Source organism: Spea bombifrons, chromosome 3 (assembly GCF_027358695.1).
Source record: "Spea bombifrons isolate aSpeBom1 chromosome 3, aSpeBom1.2.pri, whole genome shotgun sequence".
NCBI classification, from domain to species: domain Eukaryota; kingdom Metazoa; phylum Chordata; class Amphibia; order Anura; family Pelobatidae; genus Spea; species Spea bombifrons.
The window spans coordinates 86006486-86018951 of record NC_071089.1 but is presented as its reverse complement, the minus strand read 5'-3'; the positions used below and the strand labels follow the sequence as shown (position 1 = coordinate 86018951).

Sequence of the window (12466 nt, the reverse complement as noted above, 5' to 3'; positions counted from 1 at the left end):
ACTGAGTGCTGGGCAAAGTGCGGGTGCTAGGCAAAGTGCTAGAGCAAAGTGTGGGTGCTGGGGCAAAGTGCGGGTGCAGGGGCAAAAAACTGGCTCCTAACTTTTTTAGCTGGCTCCTAGATTTATAACAAATTTGTCAAGCCCTGTTTTATAATGAAAGTATTCAATGGCTTTAAGTCTTTGGTAGGGTGTAAAATAGGATCTGTCTGTATCATTTGTTCTGTAGGCGACCCCATAATTTATCTGGATTTTTTTTTAAAAAAAATCAGAAAACGGGTTTAAAAGTATCGGCTATTTTGAAAAGTATACACTATATAAACAAAGGAGTGCCTTGATGTAATTTCATATTAAATCATACTTCTAATTGAAAGTAATTATTCTTGTGTTAATGACAGATAATTTTTTGCAAAATATGCTATATTAGTGAGTTTTATTTTTTGCAAAGTCAGCTTGTTTTAATAAAATCTACATGGATGATGTATGGTTGAAATACATTAAAGCAGATAATCATGTAATACAAAGTAGATTATCTAACTTTTTCTAAGGTAATTTCTTGTTCAGTCATGTACCTTTTTTAACCCCATCTGTTCCTATCTTCATTGTAATATTGTCTCCTAACTCCATATAATATTCATCACACTTTTTTATGGTTTTTGGAGTAAGGTAAGCTACCTAAAGAAACTAATACATTTTGTCTTTATTCATACAGACGCTGGTTCTCTATACAGAATAGTCAATTAGTGTATCAGAAGAAATTTAAGGTATGCCATATTGGGTTACTTTTGCTGTGAAGCCCTTTTATCATCAAATGCCATATAGTGTACAGCTTTGTCTGCAATTGGAAACTATTCTGGGATATTTTTTATTTGTCTTTTACAGTTACTTTTAGAGATTCTACAATTCATTTTCCAAGATATTCCCTGAAACACACACAATGTCCTGTTTAGAATGGTTCAGTGTCTCCAAAATATAAATGGCCAGTAGCTAGATCTGGTTGTCTGTTTCATCGCATTCAGATATGTGGTCCTCTCTGGGGAGTGCAGATAATTTTCTAGTGGGATTCTCATGCATTTATATAGCACCTAACCATTTGTAGCACATAATTGTATGCTATTTTTGTGTAGGATAATCCAACTGTCGTGGTTGAAGATTTAAGACTTTGCACGGTTAAGCACTGTGAAGATATTGAAAGGCGTTTCTGCTTTGAGGTGGTCTCACCAACCAAGTAAGTACTTCCTATAATAAATCGTGTGTATCCGATTTTTCTAGAATAGTGAATACTTAGTTGTAAGGCCAAAAAACTTGGGAAACTGGCTCAGGAACATTGCATTCTGGGCTGCTGGATTGATCAGCCCACAGCTCTTGCCTGGTATAAATTAAGATTCCTGGTTAGGGAAACCTGTCATCTCTCCTGGGGCAGTGATTGTCTGAGTTCGTGTGAAACCCCTGTCCACTTGCTGATCCTGTCCACCCTTTAGTGCCCGATGAGTACTATAGTATATAGAAAGTTGCATTTCTTGGTTTTGAGCAACATAAAGCCTATGTCGTCTGAGAAACCTCTGCATCTGGGCTTGTTCCCAGTCTTACTCGGATTCTGTTTACTTTACCTGTCTTCAGTTAAGATGTTCCAACTGGAGGCCTGTGGGTTTTATTTGGTCTGTGGCCCAACTGATATTTTCATGGACTTTACTAAAGAAAATGTATTTTACAGACAACATGCCCTTAAGACATTAATTCCTTTCCAATCTCTTTCCTGTTACCCAAATAATTAGTAATCTTTGTTTTTATGCACGTGTATTATTCCAAAATTCTATCTGTTGTATCTCTTAGGAGCTGCATGCTTCAAGCAGACTCTGAGAAACTACGCCAGGCCTGGATTAAATCCGTTCAGACCAACATTGCTACAGCATACAGAGAGAGGGTAGAGGAGGTAGAGGTTAGTACCCAAAATGAGCAGAACCGTGTGTGTGTGTGTGTGTGTGTGTGTGTGTGTGTGTGTGTATATATATATATGTATATGTGTGTGTATATATATATATATATATGTATATATATATATATATATATATATATATATATATATATATTCTATATCTCTCGATATATAAAATGTGTATGTATAATATGGGAGATTCAGTGAAATATATGAGCAAAACAGTCTAAAAGTGCAATCAGAGCTATTGAATATAAACTTGGCATAGATCACATTATTGTAAATATATTTTGATTTTTGGTACTATATTGCACATCTATAAACAGTATTTTTTTTCTTTAATCTGTCTTGCTGGTGTTTTGCTCTAAATAATATCAGAAGCCTTAAATCAGCGTCTTTAAGCTGGGTGTTGAAGTTTTCAGTTTATTGCTGGCTCTGTTTCCTGAATCTCGCTTACGATGTTAGGATCTGATACATAATTTTAAACATGTGTGGACACTCAGATTTTCCGTTTGCTCACACAGAAAGCAGACCGGAAGCCGCCGCTCTCTCCAGGTTCAGTTATAAGCCCAGAATCCGTATCAAAGGAGAAGTTGGTTAAGGGGGAAAGTGCTCTGCAGCGTGTGCAGTGCATTCCTGGAAACGCATACTGCTGTGATTGTGGCCTTCCAGATCCCCGCTGGGCTAGTATTAACCTGGGAATTGCATTATGTATCGAGTGCTCAGGGATTCACAGGTAAGCAGACGCTGCCGAATGATGGATTGGGCGCAAAAACATTCCTGTGTGTTATTTTAGGAGGTGTAAAATTTGGTCAGCAGTGGGTCACTACGAGGTGGTCGCTGGATAGTGCTGTCACAGTGGACACTTCCCAGTATATGTTGGATTTACCCATTAATATAACACCTGTAATGCTGCCTGTCCTACCACCGTGAAGGGGCTGCTTGCATCGCTCTCCTGTTTCTGGTCCAATGTGAGCAGACATGCACACACTTTATAGAAGGGTTAATTGCGTGTGTGACTAACAAAGCTGGCTTTACCTAAAGACTTGCACTGTATCTATACTTTGCGGTAGCCAAAATGTAAGTAAATGTCTTGATGCGACTACATCCCTACTGGAAGTTTTCCGCCTGTGCGTGGCTGAAATCAACCAGGATCAGTTTGGTACCCATACACACATGCACACACATTATATTCAACATAATATATGGATAACATATATTCATTTTTTATGTGCAAAATGAGAAATTGTGTGTGTATATAATATATATATTGCAAATCAAGTTTTGTGTATCTGTTTTTATTAGCAAAATTTGGTGATCACTATTTGCTTTTGGAAAGGGAAAAAAACCTGATGGTTTATGTCTTAACTCGTTCCGCATGCTGCTTAAAAGAGACCAAAATAACTCAGTATTGGGTTTCGTAGTTGTCTAAAACAATGAAGCAATAAAGGAGGATAATAAAAGGAAAAACGGAATGGTTTGGTTCAGTTTAATTGAAGTTCTGGAAGAAAATAGCTGTAGATACGGCAGCCATGCTTTCATTTGGCGAACAAGGAATTACTGTAATGTTGTTTGAGGTTATAGTGGGTTTGACATCTTGGCTTAGAGTCCTTTTTGTCAAGAGTTATCCTTCTACGATAAAGATTCCCACGATGCTTGGGGATACGTTACTGTTTATTTTCTCTCCTGTGCTTTGAAGTTAGCTGCTCATCATAGCCTTTGACGTACACGGAAATAGTTTCTTTTATATTACAGGAGTCTTGGTGTCCACTTCTCTAAAGTAAGGTCTCTGACTCTGGATACTTGGGAACCCGAGCTTATAAAGGTAACCAAAATACAGGCACAACAAATTTGTCAAACTTCTAAATGTTGGGGCAGATTTCTTAATCTTTTCCCAGGTACCCTTCTATTTTGGGACAATCTATGTGCCCTGGCATAAACTGGGCATTTGTCATCCATGACTGTTTTCTACTTTTTACCTGTCTGTAGTATTTATTTTTATCATTTTTTTTTCTCCTTTCCCAAATAGTTAATGTGCGAACTGGGAAATGATGTTGTAAATGGCATATACGAAGCGCGAGTGGACAAAATAGGTGTGAAAAAGCTTCAGAGTCCATGCCAAAGGTAACTCGTAATCTATCACTTTTTATCTTGTGTCTCTGAGTTTCATAGTTTCTACAAAACTGTCTGTTCAGCAAAACTTTCTAACCGCTTGCAACCGCTACATAAAAACTGATCCATGTTTGTGCAGAGCAATTTGTAAGATCTTCAAGTTCTAGTCGTTCCACACTAACAATTCTCACTTGCTCTAAATAGTGCCCAAAAAGTGCGGCCAGTCGGATCTGCGCAGTGGGGATACCTCTCCTCTTGTCACCATACCTTGATTCAGGTGGCTTACGATAACTTGATGTTGTGCCTGTTTTCCATTCTCCCTTTCTAAATGCTACAGGCATACAACACAATCCTCATTTAAAAAAAACGTATGCTTATTTACATTTCCATATGCTTTTAATGTATTAAATGAAAATGTTCAGCACTCGTTGCGTTTTAATGCTTTCGTTAAACGAACCACCGGCGATCAAAAGAGTGTGGTATTACATTGTGTTTCCGAAAATAAGAAGATTTAAGATTTAAAGACCGCCAGATTTCTTTGAATGTAAGAAAGCGTATTCTGGATACAATCAGCTCCAGTTAGTCGTGACAATGTTATATATACAGATTGATACAAATAAATTAACAAATGGTAAAAATATACTTTCTTACTATAAAAGGTAACCATTTGAACCTGCATAACGTTAATATGTGGGTGGATTGTAACAGCAATACACCTTAGGTGAAGGTGACCGTAAGCTCCGAGTTCTTTTTAACCTTTTACGTTTTAACCTTTATACTCCTTACATTGCTTATCTTGTATCTGTACACACAGGCCTCCAACTGCTCTCGCCAAACGCAGAGCACATTTAACCTCTTATGTCCCGTTCTGTCCCACAATAGTTTCAATTGTGACGTGCTCTAACATGCTTTGTGTTTGTACATTGAAGACAGGAGAGGGAATTGTATATTAAAGCCAAGTACGTGGAAAAGAAGTTTGTGGATAAATACGCAGAGTCCGCGCTAGCAGTGAGGAAGAAAAGCGCTTCACAAAGGAGCAGTGAGAACCGTATCAGTGCATCTGATAAAAGCCTCCATCCTGAAGATCATGCGCAGACACCTTCTAAGTTTCCAGGTACATAATAATCTTGACTGTCATGAGTGCCATGTATTGTTTTATTTTGTAGAAATTATTATTATATATAATATACCAAGTGAGCTAGCACATCCGTGGTCTTTATCAGTATTAGGAAGGTATTTAAGGGTCAACTTTTGATTATCAGACAGGCTGCCATTTTCAGTAAATTTGTGTTACCAAAAAATGCAGTAGATGTAATAAATTGATAAACAGGTTGCTTGCATTGACTAAAATTGTACAGTCCACTGAATTAAAATTGTATTTCAGTGTCCTTTTTTTTTTCCATGTTTATTTTTATTTTATATCGATAGCAATTAAAATTATGAGGAAGAAATAGTTTTAGGTTAGTTGGTTTTGCCAATTGATGCCATGCGGCACACTGTAAATGTGCTGCATGCTCCACGCTATCTGTATTGTTCACTAAAGGAGATGTTTCCAGTTGAGCTTGCAGTATTGCATTATTTTAACTATGTGACTTCATTGTGCATTATGAAAGACTAGTGCAACCGAGTGCAAGAAGAGCTTGGCGCGTGCTGTAATACATAGGTGAATGGGCGAGATTCATTGAAAGTCTCCTCGATCGTTGTATTTTGCATCAATGAAGGGCAAGCTCAATCCTTCCTGCAGGAGACTCTCATTCCTAACTCAATAAATTGGTGGGTCTCAATGTTTAATGAATAAACTCCAGTCCATCTGAGAAGAGAAATGCTGCACGGTATGCAATAAACTAGGTAACTTAGCTAAGTTGTTCATAGTACAGCATGGTTATGCCACGTAATGCCTAGTGAAGCTGAAACTGCAAATCACCTACGAATTTGCACTTTAGCTGGCATATTTACTACTCACTATATATATAATTTTTTAAATTCTATTTTAAAGCAGTATAGGCAGTATCTAGATACTAGGTTCTATAACAAGTTCTTTGTGATATGTTTGCTTACGTTTTACAGAGTGTGGTAACCTCTGACAGTTACAATCTCTCCTCCACCAGAGAGCTATCTGGTTTACCTTCATCCTCTCTCCTCTTTTACTGCCTGCTTTACGCTTTGCTAACCTGCATGTCTGCAGCGGTCGCTGTTAGCAGTGACGAAGCGAGGCGGGAGTCTCTGTTCTGTCCTGATGAGCTAGACACGCTCTTCTCCTACTTTGATACCTCTTCAAAACTGCGTAGTAGTAAGTAACAACTATCGTAGACTGCGCACGTAGCTGTCTGGCTCTCGCTATCCGTGGATCGGCATTACCTTTTGAAGCTCTTCTTTCAGTTTCCCTTTTCTACATTATTTTATATTCAAACTAATAATCTTTGTTACTGAAAAAAAAACAATGGCTGCCATCATATCCCATTTCTTGTTATATGTTGCTTTGCTAAACTGGTAAATTAATGTAACATATATAAATATATATACTCTGTGTATGTATGTATATATGTGTGTGTATATATACTGGTAAATCTTCATGTTTTACTGCTTATTATCATACATATCAGAATTATCATATTTATTTTGTACTTGACTGAGATAAGTACCCATACGGTAAAGTGTAACGGGAAAGCTGAATTGTAAATGCTTTCTTTTAAGGTATTGTCACCATACAAGAAAACTAAAGTTTAATATTTTCTTATCTGGTAGTTTCATTATGTGTTATGTTCTCTGCTTATAAATATGTACTTGAATTTTGTGTTAAAATTAATAGTGTTGCTTAAAGATAGATAAAACTATTTTAGCCCAATAGAAAATATAGCTTTATTTGAAGTTGATTCTTTTTAAGCATCAGGACCTCAGATTTCTTTTTCAGATTAATTAGAGAGGAGACCTCTGATGTCCCAAAATCTTGTGTGACTCTGTCCGATTAAAGATCCTTGTCGTGTTTATGGTTAGCAGCCTGCCTCTTAGCATAGTGTTTGGATATCATATCTGCTGCTGACACATGGGGCTCTGCTTTGCTTTCCTGCCTGCATTAAAAATGTTTGATTTATCACCACTTAAGACACGGTCTTGTCGTCACATAAATTATAGGGTGCATCTTTTTGTTTTAATTTAGTGAAAAGCAATGACAGTGGTATACAGTTCAGCGTTGAGGGGAGCCAGGAGCTGCTGGCATCTGCAGTATCTTCCAACAGTCTGTATGGTGCAGGTAGGTACTGCGCGGTGCTTAACTCATAAAATCCCACTGAAGGGTTAAATCTCATGGACAAGAAGTGCAAGTTTAGTTTTAGTTTTTATGTTTTTTTCTTTTGTTTTTTTTTTTTTTTATATATAGATATAGACCAAAAGGAGGCAAAGCAGAATTCCTCTGTATTCCCGGACGCAGACCACCAGACAAAGATTCTCCCAGGCCCGCAGTTGTACCAAGCTGCATTTGAGAAAAACCTTCCAAGTATGTCAGAAGCTCTAGCTCATGGGGCAGAAGTGAACTGGGTCAACACAAAAGAAAACAATTCCACTCCGCTTATACAAGCAGTGCGTGGGGTAAGAAACTCAATGGCCTCAATGTTCTGTATTTATAAATTATAAGCTCGCAAGAACAGGCCCCTCTCTTCCTTCTTCTGTACCGGTATACTTTAATGTTTGTTAATGCCAATTCTAATGTTCACTCATCGATTTGTCATAGCTCTACAGAATCTGACACGTTTTACTGCATGCGAACCATTGCAGGCGTTATTTGAGTAGTGCTCCCATTTCTAAAGTGAGTTTCAGCTACCAACAGCCCGTATATGTAAACACTGATGTTTTGCTAGCATACAGGTTTATTGCTTCAAAACGCTACTGGTCATGTACAAGTGTATATGATCATGTTTCCTGGCTTGAGAGGCAGTCACTGGAGCAGGAAAATGAGGCCGAAGTGTCATTTTATGAACGCTATAACTTAACAGTGCATGCTTCAATTTACATGCCAAATAGACGTCAATTTGCATGAAATAAAAGTTTTGAGGACTAGACTGTTGGGACTGACTGCTAAATGCATGGAGCAGGCTGACTGTCTATTCCAGATTAATGCAGTTCACATGATCTCTTCAATGTATTCGATGGTTTACTTCCTAATAGCGTGTCGTTTTTCAAATTAACAGGGATCTCTAGTCACCTGTGAGTTCTTACTGCAGAATGGAGCCAATGTCAATCATCGTGATATCAAAGGACGTGGCCCCCTCCATCACGCTACCATGCTGGGCCATACAGGGTGTGTATTGTGTATAACGCCTGGACAGGTTAAATGCCTCAGTGATCAATGTTAAATTAAAACAAACCTATAAGCAATACATGTTTACGCTAAAGCTTTAGTAGTGTTTGTGGCAATGGGATACAGGGCCGGAATGGAGGGGGGGGGGGGTGACGTATGCAAAGCTTCTAGCTGGGTATGGGTGCCAGTGTGCAGGAGCAGCACTATCTGGAAGTATGGAGCCTTAATTATGTTGGAGTAATTTTAAGGCAAGGATAGTAAATAGTGAGCAGTAACATAGAATAAAGTTTGTGGTTTTATCAACTAAAAACTCTGCAGGATCCATTCACTAATGTCCAAGTAGAGTTAAAAGGTTAACTTTCGCTACAAAATATTCAGATAAAGTTGCTGGGTAGTTTGAGTGCGTTTGTGACTTTAAAATGTGCCAGCTTCAGTCAAGCTGACAGGTCGGTTTTAACTATATTGCAAATCCTCTCCAAAAGGGCCAATGGATATAGTCTCTTCCTTATTCTATTTCCAAGGGTGGGGAATAAAATGCCATATAAAAATCTTATCTGATAAATGTCCATCAGCGTTCTTTGTGTTCTTCATTTTTCAACCCATGGGAAGGGCCCTGAAAGAAAGATAAATCTAGAAGCAAAAGAGACTACAAAAAGGATTTCTGCTTTTCTATATGCACATATTCCACCAACCGGTGTCATGATAAGCTAACCGCAGCAGACAATTCTGACACTATGGCTCTTATTAAACTTGGTTTAATAAAGTATTTAATACGTATGTATTAAATACTTATGTAACTAGGTAAGTACGTGATGTTAAACTGCATTGAATAGGTAGTGGTAACTTATGGTGTACCTAGTATTTGAAAGGTATAGGAATCACAAACTCATACACAGCGCACAAAATTAGTGGAGATTTGTTGCCTTAAAGTAGGACCCTCTGCTAATAAAATTATCACAGGTGACCAGAAGTTGAGCAGTGAGGGGAACCATGTAAAAATTATAAAGCAAAGTAACTACTATCAGAAAATGTATGACAGCATCTCCAAATGACATGCATGTGTTTATAAGTTTGTTTAAACAGACTGTTTTCACATACGGTATATATTTTTTACAGCTGACATGTGTGCCAGTTATTGATATACGCTGTTTGCTTTTTATCAGACAAGTGTGTTTGTTCCTGAAACGAGGAGCAAACCAGCACGCTACAGATGAAGACGGGAAGGACCCTTTAAGTATTGCTGTAGAGGCTGCCAATGCGGATATAGTGACTCTGTAAGTGTAAAGTACCGGATTAGTGACCCATTTTCTGTTTTGCAGAGGCTATGTTTTCAGATTTATGTTCTTCTTATGTTTAGCAAACAGATGTGTTTTTTTTTTGTTTTTTTTTAATCTGTCCTCAGTCTGCTCTGCAAGTACTAAATAGATTAGATGATCATCTGCAGGCCGGGTAAAAAAAAAATGCACATTCATTACCCACTACCCCCCATCCTCTTCACTTTTACCTGTTACTATATGTTTGCTTTCCAACTGCTCTTCTACTCGAGCATCACTGTTTAGAAATGTGGTATAAAAATAAACCATTACTACTTTAAAAGTACGATAACGCTGTGTACAATAATTTAGAAAGAGGCTTGGTATACATGCCTTGTTTCTTTGGAATAATCCCTCATCTCCCTCTTTGCCTTCAGATTGCGTTTGGCACGTATGAATGAAGAGATGCGGGAATCTGAAGGCCTTTATGGACAGCCAGGTATATATTCAAGTAACAGCCATACAGAATGTATAAAACGTGCAGAACAATTTACTTCTGAAGTCTCTAAATGCTTTTGGTTGTTTACACACACAACACTTTTAAATCTGTTTCTCGCAGCTAATATTTAATACAAGGAAGCAGAGTAGAAGTTGACATCTGTGGTTGTGGAGAAAGGCATTAAAGGAGGAAAGGAGTATGCCCTTTAATACAACTTTGTCTATTTACCAGTTTTAGACTTGTATTTAGATGTGTGGTGTATTCATATATCAGACAACTGAATGAGACACAGAAATAAATACAGTTTGTGTTATGATGTGCGAGATAATTCTATTTATTAACAATGATATTGGGCCTTCAAGCCAGTCTGTTATTTAGAAATTGGTTTAGGGTTTGCCCATGTGCCTGCTTTGCATTTGCTCTTAAATGTATTGTGTGCCTTGAGTAGTTTGCTTCTCCAGAGTCGAAGGCATTGTGCGGGTATCCAAGAGTACAATACCTTAAACCTGTTATCTATACAAGATAGAAGTACTTTATTATGGTTTGTTGAATTAATATGGTTATCCTTTTTTTTTTTTCCCCATAATCCTGCAGGGGACGAAACCTACCAAGACATATTCAGAGATTTTTCAAACATGGCATCTAACAACCCAGAAAAGCTGAACAGATATCAACAAGATTCTCCAAAGCATTGAATTGCACCATTTCAAGGTGCTTATGGGGGGCGGTGCGACTTGCTGTATCATAAGATATTTATCATGAGCACAATGGCTAATATCAGCCTCCAAGAGAGAGCCTTGAGATTTTGGGAATGTGCTTCCTTTGTAAATACGAGCTTCATCACATCTTCATGCACCCAGTGGAAATATATACCTCTATTACCACATCATTGCTCCTGCCAACAGACCATTCAATTCAGAAAACGAATATACAAGTACAGGAACAGAGCAATAATTTTTACATGCTATATGCAATAAAGCATACATTGGTCATACCAGCGCTCCAACGCGTTTACGAAATCCCAGGACGGTGTCAAGTATCACCACGAAAGCCATTTGGAGCCATATGGAGACCAGGACAACCCAAATGTTGTGTGCCTTTTTTAAAAAGAAGTTGGTAAGGAATGTACCATTCTCCTTCCGGAAGTTTTAGTTTTGGTCTCGTCCAAGTTTCGATATTTCATCATTACAGTGAAGCACACCCTGCCCTCTAGCTGGAATAGGGGGAATTCTGTCCACATCATTTATCCTTAATATACATAGTTTGAAGCATTACGGAAAACTGTATGTAATCGAGTTAATCTTTGTGAATGTTAACCGAATGTAATCACTGTTACATTTCTGCTATTCAAATACTAGTCTCTGTGACATCCTGCCATCTAAATATTTTAAAACATATTGTATAGTTACCAAGGACAACAAAATGCCTGTATAAAAATCTTCCTGGGAGACGTATTGCATTACTACACTTCCTTTACTGCACTCCACTCTTATTGACAATCGGTAAACTGCCGTTATCTGCATTATACTAAGTGACATGGTTGTATCCAGTCACACGCGGATGAGTCTTATAAGTACCAATGCAAAGGAAGAAACTTCTAACTCTCCTGCTGCTCTGAAATGCTGGGTTACCACCTGGGACATGTAGTTCATCTACAGTCCTGGGTTACACCATCAGACTCTTTTAAACCTCTAATCATTAAGACACACTCGCTATGACAGTATTTTTAAGAAGTTGTTTAAACCAATGTTCTGCACAATTAAAACCGATGAAGGGTTGGTTGTTATGTATTGTATCATTTTTATTTTTGCTCTCTTTTATCTTGGCGTATGCTATTTCACTTCTTGATCTTTTTAGATCTTTTTATTTTTTTTAGCACTAGGTTCTGTAATTGACTTTTTTTTTTTAACAAGTAAACATGGTAAATGTTTAATATGTTATGTGAGTGATTAAAAGGGTTTATCAACTAAAGTGGGAGTTTACTGGAGAGGTGCGCATATGGCACCCTGGCTTCAGTAATGCATTCTGAAAGGCCAACACCAGACATTTTGCCTGCCAGATGAGGTGGCCCTTAGAATACTTAAAGCAATAGGATCTTTTCATGTATTTTACAAGGCCTGCTCATTATGCAGAGCTGTTCCTTCACAATACATAACTCAGTCAGTAAATTGTCACCAGAACCCCTGTGAACTCCTGCTTTGGTGAATACGAGGACCATGAAAACCAGGATGGGGTAGAGCCACATCTTGGTCTTACATCATCCAAGAAAGAGAGGAGTTCAACTTTGGTGATTGGTGTGCTCTCGTAATGGTCATGATATTTCATTGTCTGCCCCCCAAATCGTGTGCCTGACTTTCAGATTGCATGTGGCCCCT

At 38.0% G+C, this 12466-nt stretch overlaps 1 protein-coding gene across 1 annotated transcript in view; it reads left to right on the top strand.

The window, feature by feature from the left end:
• ACAP2 (ArfGAP with coiled-coil, ankyrin repeat and PH domains 2) overlaps positions 1-10817 on the top strand; it is a 33285-nt gene extending 22468 nt beyond the window's left edge. Inside the window, exons 11-23 of the mRNA XM_053459589.1 lie at positions 710-761; positions 1125-1225; positions 1831-1936; positions 2458-2669; positions 3689-3758; positions 3963-4057; positions 4975-5159; positions 7203-7295; positions 7422-7630; positions 8230-8339; positions 9503-9613; positions 10030-10091; positions 10686-10817. Of these exons, the coding sequence (XP_053315564.1) occupies positions 710-761; positions 1125-1225; positions 1831-1936; positions 2458-2669; positions 3689-3758; positions 3963-4057; positions 4975-5159; positions 7203-7295; positions 7422-7630; positions 8230-8339; positions 9503-9613; positions 10030-10091; positions 10686-10786 (1507 nt within the window). The 3' untranslated portion in view covers positions 10787-10817. The remainder of the gene's footprint in view (positions 1-709; positions 762-1124; positions 1226-1830; positions 1937-2457; positions 2670-3688; positions 3759-3962; positions 4058-4974; positions 5160-7202; positions 7296-7421; positions 7631-8229; positions 8340-9502; positions 9614-10029; positions 10092-10685) is intronic.
• Positions 10818-12466: the final 1649 nt, after the last annotated feature.